This window comes from Hypanus sabinus, unplaced genomic scaffold (genome assembly GCF_030144855.1).
Source record: "Hypanus sabinus isolate sHypSab1 unplaced genomic scaffold, sHypSab1.hap1 scaffold_1600, whole genome shotgun sequence".
NCBI lineage: Eukaryota > Metazoa > Chordata > Chondrichthyes > Myliobatiformes > Dasyatidae > Hypanus > Hypanus sabinus.
The window spans coordinates 1,522-19,005 of NW_026779680.1; the positions used below are offsets into that span (position 1 = coordinate 1,522).

A 17,484-nucleotide genomic window follows, 5' to 3' on the forward strand; every position below is an offset into this window, starting at 1 on the left:
ATTCATATATCATCGCCAGAGGCTCAGTAATCTCCTCCCTCGCCTCTCATGGTAGACTAGTTTACATCTCACCCGGTCCGAGTGACTTTTCCACATGCTCAAGCTTTTAAGTCCGCTGCAAGTTATCACTACTATCACCAAGATCCTCTTCCATAGGGAATAAGAAGCAAAGTATACATTAAGTACCTTTCTTATTTCCTCTGGTTCCGTACACACTTTCCCACTGTCACACCTGATGGGTCCAATTCCTTCACGACTTACCCTCTTGCTCTTCACACACTTGTAGAATGTCTTGGGGTCTTCCTTCATCCTGCCCGCCAACACCTTCACATGGCCCCCTCCGGCTCTCCTAATTTCCTTCTTAAGCACCTTCCTAGTAGCCTTATAATCGAGATCTCTAAAATTACCAAACTTTACAAACCCCTTTTGTAAGCTTTACTTTTCTTTTTGACAGATATTCGTCTCTCTCCGATCACCTCCGACCGAGACAGGAAGACCTTTGGGAACAAGTGGAACAGAAACCGGTGCCGATATCGTCTAAATGTCCATGAGTTGCATTCACACGTTGAATCGAGGATAACCCCGAATTAACTTCTGGTCCTCGGCCAGACCAACTGTCTCAAGCGTGGTTACACATTCAACAAGAATCTCTCTGTACCCGAAAGCAAATTCTCCCAACTGTTGACCAGCAGGATAGGTGAGGTAAAACACCCCTCCCACGCCCCTAACCTTAAGGATAGAGTGTGTGTGAGAGAGTGAGAGAGAGAGAGAGAGAGAGAGAGAGAGAGAGAGAGAGAGAGAGAGAGAGAGAGAGAGAGAGAGAGAGAGAGAGAGAGAGAGAGAGAGACAGACAGACAGACAGACAGACAGACAGACAGACAGACAGACAAACAGATAGCTACAGATAGCCAGGGAACGAAAGGGTCGGTGTCTGACGCAAGATTACTGTGATGAGATGGTGTGGAGTGATCATCACTCTGTGTCTAACTCCGGGTATGATTGATGGGACGGAATTGTGGGTGCTTCACTCTGTCTGACCCCGGTCCTGTCTGTACGGACATTCCATTGGTTATAGATCTATATCTCTCTCTATCTCTCTCTCCCTCCCTCTCTCTCTTCCTGCTTCACTCTACGCCCACACACACACTCTCTGCCCACACCCAAATCTCTATGTCTCTACTTCCCTCTCCCTGTCTCTCTTTCTGCGCTGACTCTCTTCTCTCTCTATTTGACACACTCTCTCTGCCCGCTCTCACATACTGTACGTTCCCTACGCCCATCTCCGTATCCGAGATACACTCCGTTTGCTAAACGATCCCAATCTACGTCGACTCCGCTCACTCCCCCGTCCCTCTCTGTGTGTCAGGCAATTCTGGTCAGTATAAGGGAGAGATGACGCCTAGTATCACACATCGCCCTTCCACTGGATATCTACCAACAGGATCTGACCTTCTCAGCAGCTCTGTATGCACAGGCCGGTCGTGTGGTTCCACACCACTTGCTTCAGTATCTGCAATCTTAACACCCTTTCCCTGGCCAATTCTCTCCTCCCCTTCCTTGGTCTTCTCGCAGCACGCGCACACACACACACACACACACACACACACACACACACGCACACACAAAAACACACACACACACACACACACACACACACACACACACACACACACACACACACACACACACACACACGCAGAGACATACCATCTTGGAGAGGCACACTCAATTGGACACTCGTACGCCTATAGGCTGGGTGTTGGTGAGTGGGTAGCGCGGAGGAGGGAGAGAGTTGCGCAGTTTTTCAGGCTCCATTAGAGTGTGCTGCGATGGTGCCGGAGGAGCTTTGCATCAGTGAACCCATGTCTGCGTGGACACCACTCCCTGTAGGACCAACTAGATCACCACCCACTTCGAATGCATGTTTGTGTGTGTGTGTGCGCGCGCGCGCGTGTGTGTGTGTGTGTGTGTGTGTGTGTGTGGTGGTAGTTGCTGACAGCAATTTGGCGGCTCTGTTTAATATTCTGTGGCTCAGAAGGCAATTTGAAGGAGAGCAGAGGCGAGCTGTCGGGATTCGTTAACAAGGGTAACAAAAGGATACTCTGTGGAGGAAATGAGAGTCCTGGATGATATGTTGCTGGGACCCATGTTCTGAGTTGTGTAGTTTTCCTGAAAACAGAAAACCTACAGCACAATAAGGTCCTTCGGCCACCAAAGTTGTGCTGAACATGTACCTACGTTAGAAATTACTTGGCTTACCACTAACCCTCTATTTTACTCTGTTCCATGTACCTATCCAAAAGTCTTTTAAAACACCCTATCGTATTCCCATCCACCACCGTTGCCGGCAGCCCATCACTCTCTCAGTAAAGAGCTTACCGCTAACATCTCCTCTGTAACTACTTCCAAGCACCTTAAAACTGTGCCAACTCCTGATAGACATTTCAGCCGTAGGAAAAAGTCTCTGACTGTCCACACGATCAGTGCCTCTCATCATGTTATACATCTCTGTCAGGTCACCTCTTATCCTCCGTCGCTCCTACGAGAAAAAGCCGAGTTTACTCAACCTATTCACAAAGGGCATGCTCCCCATTCCAGGCAACATCATTGTAAATCTCCTCTCAATCCTTTTATGGCTTCCTCATCCGTTCTTCAGTGAGGCGAAAACAACTGAGCACAGTACTCCAATGGTTTGACCAGGGACCTATATAGCTGCAAGATTACCTCTGGGCTTCTAAATTTAGGTCCACGATTGATGAAACCTAATACACCATGCGCCTTCTTAACCACAGAGTCAACCGGCGCAGCTGCTTTGAGCGTCCTATGGACTCGGTCACCAAGATTCCTCTGATCCTCCACACTGCCAAGAGCCTTACCATTAATGCCATATTCTGCCATCATATTTGACCTACCAAAATGAACCGCTTTACACTTCTCTGGGTTGATATTCATCTGCCACTTCTCAGCCCAGTTTTGCATCCTATTAAGTTCCCGCTGTAAACTCTGACAGTCCTCCACAGTGTACATAACACCCTTAACCTTTGTGTCAGCAGCAAACGTACTAACCCAACCCTCCACCTCCTCATCCAGGTCACTAAAAAATCACGAGAAGTTAGGGTCCCAGAACAGGTCCCTGAGGCACACCACTGGCATGCAGAACATGACACGTCTAAAACCACTCATTACCTTCTGTGAGCCAGTTTTGGTTGCACAAGACAATGTCCCCTTGGATCCCGTGCCTCCTTACTTTCTCAATAATCATTACCTGGAGTAACGTATCAAATGCCTTGCTGAAATCCATATACACTGCATCTACTACTCTTCCTTCATCAATGTGTTTAATCACATCCTCAAAAAATTCAATCAGGCTCGTACGGCACAACCTGTCCTAAGCAAAGCCATGCTGACTATTCCTAATCATATCATACGTCTCCAAATGTTCATAAATCTTCCCTCTCAGTATTTTCTCCATCAATTTACTAACCACTGAGTTACGACTCACTAGTTTATAAATTCCTGGGCTACCTCTGCTCCCTTTCTTGAATAAAGGAACAATATTCGCAACTCTCCAATCCTCCGGAACCTCTCCCGTCTCCATTGACGATGCAAAGATCATCGCCAGAGGCTCAGCAGTCTCCTCCCTCGCCTTGCATTGTAGCTGGGGTACATCTCATCCAGTCCCGAATAATTATTCCTTAATCCTGCCTCCAAGGACTTCAGATGGCCCATTCTGGCTCTCCTAATTTCCCTCTTAAGATCCTTCCTGCTAGCCTTATAATATTTTAAAAAATACCTAGCCTTCCGAAACTTTTGCAAATTTCTCTTTTCTTCTTGACAGAGTTTCGCCCCTCCCTGATCTCTTCCGAACGAGACCAGCTGAGACTTGTGGAACAATATGAGGAGATGAACAGGACCCGGAGCCAATATCGACTAAAATCCCTTGAGTTGTATTCGGCCCTTGAATCCAGAACAATCGCGAATTCACTTCGGGACTTCTGCCAGACCACCAGTCTCAGGAATATGTGCGTCCTCAACCACATTGGTCTATCCCCGAAAGCAAATTATTCTTTCAACGTTGACCAGCAGGAAAGGTGAGGTAAAATCCCCCATTCCCCCGCTCCTACTCTCAAGGAAAGGAAAGGAAAGGAAAGAGAAAGAGAGAGAGAGAGAGAGAGAGAGAGAGAGAGAGAGAGAGAGAGAGAGAGAGAGAGAGAGAGAGAGAGAGAGAGAGAGAGAGAGAGAGAGAGAGAGAGAGAGAGAGAGAGAGAGAGAGAGAGAGAGAGAGAGAGAGTGTGTGTGTGTGTGTGTGTGTGACAGGATTACTCAGTCTGTGACCTAGGCTCTGTGTGTTGGGTCCGTGTGGTGGGTATCACATCTATTGTCTGACTCTGCAAGACTAATCTGGAAGTTTATGAGAATCTATCTATGAGAATGGACAAGGGGAGTCAGTGGATGTCGTGTACCCGGACTTTCAAAAAACCTTTGATAAGGTCCCACACAGGAGAATAGTGGGCAAGATTAGAGCACATGGTATTGGGGGTAGAGTACAGACATGGATAGAGAATTGGTTGGCTGACAGGAAACAAAGAGTAGGGTGTAACGGGTCGTTTTCAGAACGGCAGACAGTGGCTAGTGGGGTACCTCAAGGCTCAGTGTTGGGACCGCAGCTATTTATAGTATACATTAATGATTCAGATGAAGGGATTAAAAATAAAATAAGCAAATTTGCAGATGAAACAAAGCTGGGTGGTAGTGTGAAATACGAGGAGGATTTTAGGAGAATGCAGGGTGATTTGGACAGGTTGGATGAGTGGGCAGATGCATGGCAGATGCAGTTTAAAGTGGATAAATTTGATGTTAACCACTTTGGTGACAAGAACAGGAAGGCAAATTACTATCTGATTGGTTTCAAGTTGGGAAAAAATGAAGTATAATGAGATCCAGGTGTCCTTGTTTATCAGACACTGAAAGTAAGCATGCAGGTGCAGCATACAGTGAAGAAAGCTAATGGCATGATGGCCTTCATAACAAGGGGAGTTGAGTATAAGAGCAAAGAGTTCCTTCTGCAGTTGCACAGGGCCCTCGTGAGACCACTTCTAGAGTATTGTGTTCAGTTTTGTTCTCCAAATTTGAGGAAGGACATTCTTGCTATTGAGGGAGTGCAGCAAAGGTTCACGAGGTTGATTACCGCGATTGCGGGACTGTCGGGTGATGAAAGATTGGAGCAACTGGGCTTGTATACATTGGAATTTTGAAGGATGAGAGGGGACCTGATTGAAACATATATGATTATTCAGGGATTGGACACGCTAGAGGCAGGAAACATTTTCCCGATGATGGGGGAGTGCAGAACCAAAGGGCACAGTTTAAGGAGTAACCAATTCAGAACGGAGGTCAGGAAAATATATAACCCAGTGAGTTGTGGATGTATAGAATGCTCTGCCTCAGAAGGCAGTGGAGGACAGGTCTCTCTATGCTTTCAAGAAAGGGTTAGATAGACGCGTTCTTAGATAGACGCGTTCTTAAGAGCATCCAGCTGCATATTGTAACATTCCGCTTTGAGGAGCTGGAAATGGAACTGGATGGACTCAGGGTCATTGGGGATGCCGAGAGTGTGATAGGGAGCACATATTGGGAAAAAGTTAACCTGCAATGTAATTCCAAAACAATTGAAAACACCACTCCGTATGCATAACACCCTCCCTCTGCAAAATCCTTCTAAACTCCGTCAAACGTTCAACCCTGCACTCATTCCCGTCACCGTCACACACTGTCTGCAATACACCACTCTCGTCTCCGTCACCCATCCCTCAGGAAATTATGAGTAGTAAGAGGGAGAGATGATGGGTGGTGTTTCACCTCCCCACCTGTTGCACCGGATATCGATCACCAGGATCTGAAACTCTCCACAACTCTGCATCTCAGTCCGGTCATGTGTTCTACACCACTTGCATCAGTGTTTGCATTCTCAGCACCCTTTCCCTGGTCTCCTCTCTCCTCCCCTTCCTTCCTCTAACGGCAACACACAATCCGCTCACACACACGCCATCTCCGAGACACACACACCATTCAAGACTACTGGAAAGCCGAAAATCTGGGTATTGGTGAGTGGGGGAAACGGAGGAGGGAGAGGGTTTCGTACTTTTGCTGACTCCGGTAAGGTGTGCTGCGACGCTGCGGGAGGTACTTCACATTTCCGACCCCGGGAGTGTGATGGGATAACATTTAGGGAGCTTCGCAGGTTAACTGACCCTGGAAGAGTATGCTGGGACGGTGTGGACGGAGTTTCGCTTCGTGTATGCCCTAGGGTATGTGTGTTGGGACAGAGTGGAGGGAGCTGCACTCTGCGCCTGACCCCGGGCGAGTGTGAAGGATCGTTGCGGAGGGAGATTCTGTCTGTGTCTGACCCGGGGAGTGTGTGATGGGATTATACGGAGGGATTCTCGCTTTGTCTCTGACTCCGAGTCATGGGTCAGTGGATTTCGGATTTTAAGCTGACTCCAAGCAAAGATAGGGAGCAAGAAAATGGTAACTCACAAGTTCTGAACCAAGGGCTGCAAACCGAACACCCTTTCTGTGGCCCCACTCTCCTACACTTCCTTCCTCTTTTCTCAGCACACCATTCCTTCTCTATGATTCTTAAGTGAGTGAGCAGCATATATGTAAAAATAAAAACGGTATCTATGGGAAGGTGGTTTTGCAAAGTGAGGACAGGGATATAGCTATTAAATTAAAGGACAGGACCACTACCCGCCCCAGTGTATTCAGCCAGAGGAAGGCCATACAGATTAGCACGTAGTATAAGTGTTTGGGCTCTAAAACATGGAATCATTGTATTTTTTTTCCGAGGAAGATGAGTCTAGATAGAAGAGATGTAATACTGTTTACACCTGAACTGGAGGGGAACTGTTATCCTAGCGGGAACGTTTGTCAGTGCTGTGCGTGAGAGTTTTTGGGAGAGTTGGTGAACTCGAGTTGCAGGGGGATGGGATGCAGAGCTCCAGAATAAATAGCGGAGTCGCTATGGAGACAGATGATGGTAAGATCGCAGAAAAAGTCAGATGTCAAGAGTTTAGACATAATGCGACTGGTGCCCTGAGCTCCGTATATTTCACTGCAGGACGCTTTAAAAAAGGCGCTTGAGCTCAGGGAATGAATCAATGCGTGAATTATGACATTGTAGCCATTACTGTGAATTGCGTGTAGGAGGAGCAAGCAGGAGAGCAAGATATTTCGGGTTTCCCTATTTTTAGCCGTGAGAAAGTGGAAGGAATTAAAGGAGGAGGGGTGACATCACTAGGCTGAAAAAATGTCACTGTAGTGAACAGTCAGGACAGGCAAGACAATTCGTCTAAGTGAGGCTTCATAGGCGGAAGTGACGAATAAGAAATATCTGGCAATGTTATAACATTGAACATAGAATAATACAGCACATTACAGTCCCTTTGGCCCACAATGCCCTGCCGACCCTTAAACCATGCCCCCCATATAACCCCCCACCTTAAATTCTTCCAATTCTCTGTCTAGTCGTCTCTTAAATTTCATTAGTGTATCTGCCTCCACCACTGACTTAGGCAGTGAATTGCACGCACCAACCACTCTCTGAGTAGAAACGCCTTCCTCTAATATCCCCCTTGAACTTCCAACCCCTTACCTTAAAGCCATGTCCTCTTGTACTGAGCAGTGGTGCCCTGGGGAAGCGGCGCTGGCTATCCACTCTATCTACTCCTCCTAATATCTGGTACACCTCTATCATGTCTCCTCTCATCCTCCTTCACTCCAAAGAGTAAAGCCTTAGTTCCCTGAATCTCTGATCATAATGCACACATGTACCACCCCCCCCCCCCCAGATCACTCTACTCCTCCCCACTACCACGTATCCTGCCATTTACTTTGGACTCTGCCTTGGAGTTTGTCCTTCCAAAGTATACCACCTCACACTTCTCCGAGGTGAACGTATCTGACACTTTTCACTGGGAAATGAACAATCAAGCGTATACGTTCCATCGAAAGGACAGACAGATGGGCAGAAGGGATGGGGTGGCTCTGCTGGTGAAGAATGAAATTCAGTCCATTGCGAGGTGTGACATAGAATCAGGAGATGTAGAGTCAGTATGGATAGAACTGAGATATAGTAAGGGCAATATGTCATTACCTTTGTTCCTGATGTTTCTTGCATTGTCGTACACGCACTTTAGCCCTTCTGCCTAACTATCTTTACAGACTTTATTCTGTTTCTCTTTCCTCAAATGCTGGATCTGCCTTTACTCCATGTACTGTACTTGCAGCTCGCGCATGACCTTTATACTGCTCCACCTCACAATCTGCTCTAACACTCTGGTTCCCCTCCACCTGCAAATCTAGTTTAAATCCCCCGGTGCAGCACTAGCAAACCTTCCCGCAAGGATGTTAGTCCCCCACCAGTTCAGTTGCAACCCGTCCCGTCGGTACAAGCCCCACCTTCCCTGGAACAAGGCCGAATTGTACTGAAACATGAATCTATCCTTCCTGCACAAAGTCCTAAGCCACGTATTTAGCTACATGATTTTCCTATTGCTGGCCTCAGTAGCACGTGGCACGGGTAGCGATCCTGAGATGGCAACCCTGGAGGTCCCTTCCTCCAACTTTGCATTTAACTCCCTAAACACTCTTTGCAGGACCTCCTCCTACTTCCTATCCACGTCATTTGTCCATCCATGGACCACGACATCCAGCTGCTCACACCCCCACTTGAGAATACTGAGAACTCGATCCGAGATATCACAGACCCTAGCACCAGGAAGCCAACAGACCATCCGCGATTCTCGCTCTCTCCCACAGAACCTCCTATCTCTCTCCCCAACCATCGAATCCCCTACCACTACTGCTCTCCACTTCATCCCCTCTGAGCTGAGGATCCAGTCTCACTGCCAGAGACGTGACCACTACAAATTGTCCCTGGTAGGTCGTCCCCACCAACAGTGTCTAAAACTGTATACTTATTATTGGTGGGAACCGCCGCAGGGATACTCTGCTCATTCTGTCTATTCCCCTTCCCTCCGCTCACAGTCACCCAGCTACATGCCTCCTGGCATTTAGGGGTGAGTGTCTCCCTGTAACTCCTGTTTATTTCTCCTTCTGCCTCCCGAATGATCTGAAATTTATCCAGCTCCCTAACACGTTTTGTGAGGAGCTGCTTCTGGATGCACCTTTTGCAGGTGTGGTCATCAGGCACGTTTGTGCTCGCCTGGACTTTCGACATATTGTTAACGGAACACTCGACTGCCCTAACTGCTGCCTCCATTACCTATTCCTAAATTAATTAGATTAATTGAGGGAGATTACCTGGCCTTATCTCACTGCAAGGAAGCTAGTCCTCAACATCAGCTCGCCGAAGCCTCTGGAGCCAAAGCATTCCTACCCTGTCTCCCTCCACTTCGTCCCCCGCTCTGTTAATCTGCTCGCTTTTTAAACTCTCCTGCTGCCTCACGGGCCGACGTTCACGCGCTTGCGCGTCGTGCCCCGTTCAATCTTCCAGAGTAATCACCTGGAGATATGATTTGGTGGCCATTACAGAGACTTGGAAGGCTCAGAGACAGGAATGGTACGTCATGTGCCAACTCTTAGATGTTTCAGAACGGGCGCGGGTGGGAAAAAGAGCTGAGGGCGTGGCACCGTTGATCAGAGATTGTGACACAGCTGCAGGAAAGGCAGACGCCATGAAGGAGTTACCTACGGATAAATCCAATAACTTTACTGGTTGTTTTTTTCATAGGCCGCCCAATGGTAGCAGGAATATCGAGGAGCAGATAGGGAAACAGTTCATGGAAAGCTATGATTATAACAGAGTTGCCGCGATGGGAGATATTAATTTCCCAAATATCGATTGGCATCTCCATAGAGCAAGAGGTTTGGATGGGTTGGTGTCTGTTAGGTGTTTTTAGGAAGGTTTATTGTTACAATTATGTAGATAAGCCTGCAAGACGGGAAATTGTTCTTGATTTGTTATTGGAACATTAACTTGGGGAGTTGCTAGATTTTAGTGAGATCTCACAGTGGAGAATGACCTTCGTGATTGTAGTGATGACTTGCAGCATCCTGAAAAGCTTGAACAAGTAGACAATTAAAAAGAGGATGTGCTGGATATTTAGGAAAGCATCTTTTGGATAAGTCACCGAGACCGGATGAGATGTACCCAAGGCTACTCGGCGAAGTAAGGTAGGAGGTTACTGAGAGTTTGGCGATGATCTTTGCATCATCAATGGGGACGTGCGCGGTTCCGGAAGATTGGTGGGTTGCGGATATTTTTCCTTTATTCCAGAAAGGGAGTAGATGCGCCCAGGAAATTCTAGACCAGTGAGTCCTATCTCAGTGGTTGTTAGGTTGATGCAGAAGATCGTAAGAGGCAGAATTAATGCTCATGTGGGGTGGTTTAATATGTCAGCAATAGACAACATAACTTTGTAAAGGGCAGGTTGTGCGTTACGAGCCTGATTGAATCTTCTGAGGATGTAACTATTCACATTGATGAAGGAAGAACAGTAGATTTAATGGAAATTGATTTCGCACAGTCATTTGATAAGGTATCCTAGGCAAGGCTTATTAAGAAAGAAAGGATGCAGGGGATCCAAGGGGACAACGCTTTGGAGGTCCTGAACTGGCTTGCCCACAGAAGGCAAAGAGTTGTTGTAGAAGGCTCATAATTTTAGAAGGCCTTTAACAAGGTGCCGCACATAAGGCTGCTAAAAAATATAAAAGCTTATAGAATTGCGGGAAAGTTACATACGTGGACAGAGCATTGTGTGATTGGCAGGAAACAGAGTGGGAATAAACGGATCCCATTCTGCTTGGCTGCCTGTTAGTAATGATGTTCCACACGGGTCCGTGTTGTGGCTGCGTTTTTTACTCTGTATGTCAACGATTTGGATTATGGTATAGATAGCTTTGAGGCTAAGTTTGCTGATGATACAAAGATAGGTGGAGAGGCCAGTAGTGCTGAGGAAACAGAGTCTGCAGGGACACATGGATAGATTCGGAGAATGGGAAGAGAAGTGGCAAATGAAATGCAATGTTGGAAAGTGTACGTTCATGCACTTTGGTAAGAAATAAACGGGCAGAATATTATTTAACTAAGGAGACCATTCAAAATTCTCTGATGCAACGGGACATGGGAGTCCTCGTGCAGGATACCCTTAATGTTAACCTCCAGCTTGAGTCGGTGGTGAAGAATGCGAATGCAATGTTGGCATTTATTTCCAGAGGAATAGAGTACAGGAGCAAGGATGTGATGTTGAGGCTCTATAAGAACTGCTAAGACCTCACTTGGAGTACTGTGTACAGTTTTGGGCACCTTATTTAAAAAAAGGCTGAGCTGACTTTGGAGTGGGTTCAGAGAAGCTTCACTACAATGATTTCGGGAATGAGAGGGTTACCATATGCGGAGCACTTGTCGGTTCTTGAACTGCCCTCCTCGGAGTTTAACAGAATGAGCCGGAACTGATAGAAACATTTCTAATGTTAATAGGCATACGCAGAGTGGTTTTGGCAAAGTTGTTTCCCATGGTGGGAGTGTCCAGTACGAGAGGAGATGAGTTAGGGATTGAAGGGCGCCCATTCAGAACAGAGATGCGAAGATTTATTTTTTTATCTAGAGGGTGGTGAATCTGTGGAATTTGTTGCCACGGGCGCAAGTGGATTTCAAGTAATTGGGTGCGAGAATTGATAGTTATTTTAGTTGCCAGGGCATCAAAGGATAAGGTGATAAGGCGTAGGAGTGGCATTAAATGGCAGAATGAATTAGCTCATGATGAAATGGCGGAGCATACTCGATGGCCCGAATGGTCGAATTCCGCTACTTTGTCTTATGGTCTTATAAATGCAAAACTGGTCTGAGAAGTGGCAGATTGTGTTCAACCCAGGTAAGTGGGAGATGGTTCATTTGTGTAGGTTTAATATAATGGCAGAATATATTACTAATGGTAAACCTTGCAGTGTGGACGATCAGAGGGATCCTGGTGTCCGATTCCATCAGACACTCGTAGCTGCTGCGCAGTTTAACTCTGTGTTTACGAATACAATGCATTAGTAATCATCAACCGTGGAACTGAGTTCAACAGCGAGAGGTAATGTTGCAGCCATGATGCACAGCGGTCACCCACCCCACCCCCACTTGGGGAACTGTGCTCAGTTCTGGTCACCTGACAACAGGGATGATGTTGAACCTATAGGAATGGCACAGAGGAGATTTATAAGGATGTTGCCTGGATTGGGAATCATGGCTTCTGGTAATAGTTTCAGTGAACTCGGAGTTCTGTCCTTGCAGCGACGGAGGATATGTGGTGACCTGATAGCGGTGTATAAATGATGAGAGGCATCGATCGTGTGGATCGTCAGAGGCTTTTTCCCAGGGCTAAGATGACTAACCGGAGAGGGAACAGTTTTAAGGTGCTGGCAGTAGGACAGAGGGGATGTTAGGAGCAGTTTTTTTTTACGTAGACAGTGGTGAGGGCAGGAATGTGCTACATCCGACCCTGCTGCAGGCGGATACAATTGGAACTTGTTATAGACTCATCGATGGAGCCGTCAATATTAGAGGATTATGGGTAACCCTAAGTAATTTCTAAAGTCAGTACACGTTCAACATAACATTGTCAACCGAAGGGCCTGCATTGCGCTCAATGTTTTGATTTATAGTTCTCTGTGTCCCTGGTTTCCTCTACAACACTCCCCAGGGTCCATGTGACTCCACTTTCAGGGAAACGTGTACCTGGATGCACAGGTCCATTTGCACTGCTATAATTTCCAGAGTCCTTCCCGTTCACTCTGAAAGTCTTCCCGTGGTTTGTCGTCCAGAAATATGTCTGATCGCCCTTAACGAGTTAACCTGCATGCGGCTGCGCTCGGCAATCTTCCTCAGCTGATTAGGATCCTCCTGTCAATGATAACTGTCCTCTCTGTTGACAACGCCACCAACATTACTCTCTTCGGCAAGGTTATTAACTGCACAGTGTACATTCTCGGGGAAACCGCCATATTGCTGAACGCAATCAAACTGCTCAGAGAGGTGTTCGCGGGTTCCACATCATCCTCCAATGAAGTCTGCAAACTGGACCCTGTCAAATTCCTTGTTAAATTCCATGAAAATCACATCTACTATCCGTGCGTGATCTACCTTCCCCGGTCAAATCAAACCGACAACTGTCCCTGGGTCTCACGCCATCTGATAACTCCCTCCCCTTCGATGTTCCACGCTCCAAATCTCCTCCTCTCTTTCCCTCTCTCACCACTCCAGTTCATGTCCGTCTCTCCGAAACTTCCATCTCCCAGGGTGTCTACCATCTGGGATATTCTTAATGGACATGTCTATGTATGTTACATAGACCAATGGAAAAATAGGTCATGCACAATCAAATCAGTCGGTCATCTCTCCCTGGGTCCCACATCATTCCTCTCGATAGAATTTACCCTGTTTTACCAAATTGGACTGTAAAAGCATTTATCCTGGGATCAAACAGAAGTAAATACACAGACATTGGTGTACGGTTAACCCTCGAATAGGTGATCCCGTTGCCTTTCCACTCCGCCAATATCAGGTTATCTCTTACAATTGTACAGTGTATTTTGGGCACGAGCCAACAGCCAAATTTAGTCAGTGAGCGATTTCAAGAAGCACTTGTTCAGTTTCAGCCAGTCTATGGATGCGACCGGGCAGTGCACAAAATTAGAACTGCACGTCTGCAGTCATTTCCTCCATTACCAAGGCAGAGTTGGGTAAAAGTGAACATTAGCTCATTCTTAGTATGAAATGCTGCTAGCTTTTGTTAGCTCACACAAGCAAGGCAGCTTCTGCATCTTATCCTGTGACTTTCGTGACCTCAGTCTTCTGACAGTCAAACCGAGCAATAGCATTTAGCCTTTCCACAATAAAACAGAAGTAACATCATAAGAACGTAAGATTTAGGAGCAGAATTGGACTAATCGACACATGGAGACTGCTCCACAATTTCATTGTGGTTGATCCATTTTACTTCTCAGCCTCAATCCCCTGCCTTCTCCCTGTATTCCTTCACGCCCTGACCAATCAAGAACTACTGCCATAAAAATGTACCTTGCCCTCCACGGCCGCCTGTGGCAATGAAATACACTGATTCACCACTCACTGGCTGTAGTAAGTTCTGCTTGTGACGCGCAGTTCTTCTAAGTCTCTGTCCTCTGGTAATCGACTCCTCCACTATAGAAACTATCCTCTCCATACCCAGTCGATCAAGGAATTTAAATATTCAATAGACTTCGATGGGGTCACCTTTCTTCCTTCTAAATTCCAGTGAGTACAGGCCTAGAGATATCCAGCACTTCCCATATGCCGCCCTTCAATCTTGGAATCAGTTTTGTGAACATCGTTTGAACCCTCTCCACTCTGAGCACCATCTTTCTAAGATAAGAGGCCCAAAACTGTTCACAACACTCTACGTCAGGCCTCGGCAGTGCTTTATAAAGTTTCAGCGTCGAAATGCTGACTTGCATTTGCCCTCCTCATCACAGACTCTCCCTGAGAAGTTTACATCATCGACACAACATTGTGGGCTGAGGGGCCGGGAATGTGTTGTAGATTTCTAGACTTCCCTAAAAAATGTTAGGGAATCTCGCACAGGGACTTTAAAGTCCCCTTGATTCTCTGTGATTTTTGTGTTTCCTTTCCACTTAGAAAATAGTCAAACCTTTATTTTCTGCCAAAGTGCCTGACCATACATATTTCAACACAACAGTAAATTTGCCATTACTTTGCGCTGTCTAAGCCCCTCTGTAGCCTCTCTACTTCCTCAAAACTGCCTTCCCCTCCACTTATCCTCATATCGTCTGCAAACTGCGGAGCCACGTTCATGGAGCTACAGACACGGACCGGAAGATCCCTCTGCTCATCGACACGGTCTTGTCCTTAACACTGTGCTTTATCTTTCTATGTGTCCGGGTTGAACTCTTCTGCCATTTCTCCAACCACATCTGCAAGGGTTGTCAGCACAACAGCAATTGCTTTCGTTTCTGTGAAAAATGTATTCCAAAAATAAATAAGTTCTCAGTTCTCAAGAAGTATCCAATTCAAACCTAAAAGGGAACTCGAAGCTCTTGTGAAAGCTAAAGAAAGAGTTTACAAGAAAATTTAAAAAAATAGCGGGAATGCGATCATCGGTTCGGCTCCGGGATTCATCTGGGTGATGGTAGCCCCCGGACCGATAAACTTACGAAATCTCGTTTGGGTGGATATTCGGCGATGTTTGCAAACAGTACACAATATGAGAGTAAACGAGTAATAGCCTCATATTTTACCCCGATTCCAACTAAACGCTTTGCTGACTTATCTCCTCCTATCCCTCTCCAAAGCTATGGTTAGGGATGTAGTGTGTGATCACTATCTCCTTTGGAGATATGACATTTTGGCCATTACAGATACTTGGATATTTAGAGACAGTCAAGAAGTACTGGGAGGGAGGCAAAAGAGATGGAGGCGGGTACTCTTTATCAAAGATAGTGACTAAGCTCCAGGAAAGTTGGATAGCATAGAGGAATTATCTACGGAATCTCTGTGGGTGGAGGTTACGTACAAGAAGCAGTCAATAACTTTACCAGGTGTTTTTTTTTTTTTAGGCCGCCCAATAGCAACAGGGATATCGAGGACTAGATTGGGAAGAAAATCGTAGAAAGGTGTAATAATAATAAAGGTGTCGTGATGGGAGATTTTTATTTCCAAAATATCATTTGGTATCTCCCTGGAGCAAGGAATTTAGATGAGTCGAGTTTCTTAGGTGTGTTCATGAAATTTCCTTGACATAATATGTAGATAACCCCATAAGAGGAGAGGATGCACTTCTTATGGCATTGGGAAATGAACTTCGTCAGGTAGCACAACACTCAGTGCGAGACCTTTTTGGAGATAGCGAACATTATTTTATCTTCCTTACAGTTGCGTTGGAGAGAGTTAGGAACAGACAAGTTAGAAACGCATTTAGTTGGAGTAAGGGGAATCATCAGGCTATCAGTCAGGAAACTGCAAGCTTAAATTGGATGCAGATGTTCTCAGTGAAAAATACGGCATAAATGAGGCAAATGTTCAGGGGATATTTGTGTGGAGTTCGGCAAAGGTACGTTCCAACGCGACAAGGAAGTTATGGTCGGGCACAGGAACCATGTGTACAAAGGCTGTACTAAATCTAGTCAAGACGAAAATGAACATCTTGCAAAAAGATTGAGAGAAATGGCTAACGTTAGAGATCTAGAAGATTATAAGGCTAACGGGAATGAGGTTAAGAAGGAAAATAGGTGGGGCAGAAGGGGCCATGAGAAATTCTTGCCGGGCAGGATTAAGGAAAATGCCAAGGCTTTCCTCAAGTGTGTGGAGATTAAGAGGATAAGACGCGAAAGAATAGGACCTATCAAGTGTGACAGAGCAGAAGTGTGTATGGAACCGGAGAACATAGCAGAGGTCCTTAATGAAGTTTTATGCTCCAGTATTCACTATGGAAAAGGATCTTGGTGATTGTAGCGATCACTTGCAGCTGACTGAAAAGCTTCAGCGTGTGGATTTTAAGAAAGGGGATGAGCTTGAACTTTTGGAGAGCATCAGGTCGGTACGTCGCCGGGAACGGATGAGATGTACCCCAGGCTACAATGGAAGGCGAGGAAGGAGATTGCTGAGGCTCTGGCGAAGATCTTTACATCATCAACGGGGAGGGGAAATGTTCCGGAGTATTGGAGGGTTGCGGATGTTGACCCTTTATTCAAGAAAGGGTTGGACATAGCCCAGGGAATTATTGACCAGTGGATGCACAAGATCCTGAGAAGCAGGGTTCATGAACATTTGGAGAGGTATAATATGATTAGGGATAGTCAGCATCGCTTTACCAAAGGCAGGTCGTGCCTTACAAGCCTGCTTCAATTCCTTGAGAATGTGACTAAACACATTGATGAAGGAAGGGCATTATATGTAGTGTATATGGATTTCAGCAAGGCATTTGATAAGGTATCCAATAGGAGGATTATTGAGAAAGTAGGGAAACACGGCATCCAAGAGGGCGAGTGAAGGCATAACTGAAGTGGGAGTGGAAATATGAGGGAAGAGGAGAGGAGGAAAGAAAGCCGTTAAAATCGTCAAAAGTGGATAGTGTAGAGGAAGGGGAGAGGGCAGGTGCGTAATAGGGAAGCCGTGGAAGGGGCTGAGTTGTGTGGGACAGAAGGAGCCAGTGCCAGGCGAGGGTGGGAGAAGGATGCGAGGGACTGAGGAAAACGAAAGGCAGAGAAAGAGTGGGGGCGGGAAGGAGTAAGGTGTGCTGGGAGAGAACGGGGATCTCGGATGGGAGTAGGGGTGGAGATGGGACGAAGGAAATGAAGGTAGACAGTCGGAAGGGACGGGGAATACTGAAAGGATCTGTGAGCGTGTAAGCACATCTGCCTGTCAAAGTGACAGAAGTGTTGGTCGTGGAGAGAAGCAAAAGGGAGGGGCAGTTGGGTGAC

At 46.4% G+C, this 17,484-nt stretch overlaps 1 protein-coding gene across 2 annotated transcripts in view; it reads left to right on the forward strand.

The window, feature by feature from the left end:
• The first annotated feature begins 471 nt into the window (after positions 1-471).
• Positions 472-17,484, forward strand: part of LOC132387180 (oxidized low-density lipoprotein receptor 1-like) — a 40,658-nt gene continuing 23,645 nt past the window's right edge. Inside the window, exons 1-2 of one of the 2 annotated variants that reach the window (XM_059959526.1) lie at positions 472-702; positions 3,839-4,091. In XM_059959526.1, coding sequence (XP_059815509.1) covers positions 3,904-4,091 — 188 coding nt within the window. In that variant the 5' untranslated portion in view covers positions 472-702; positions 3,839-3,903. Of the gene's footprint in view, positions 703-3,838; positions 4,092-17,484 lie in introns of those variants that run through there. The other variant, XM_059959527.1, reaches the window with a different exon arrangement.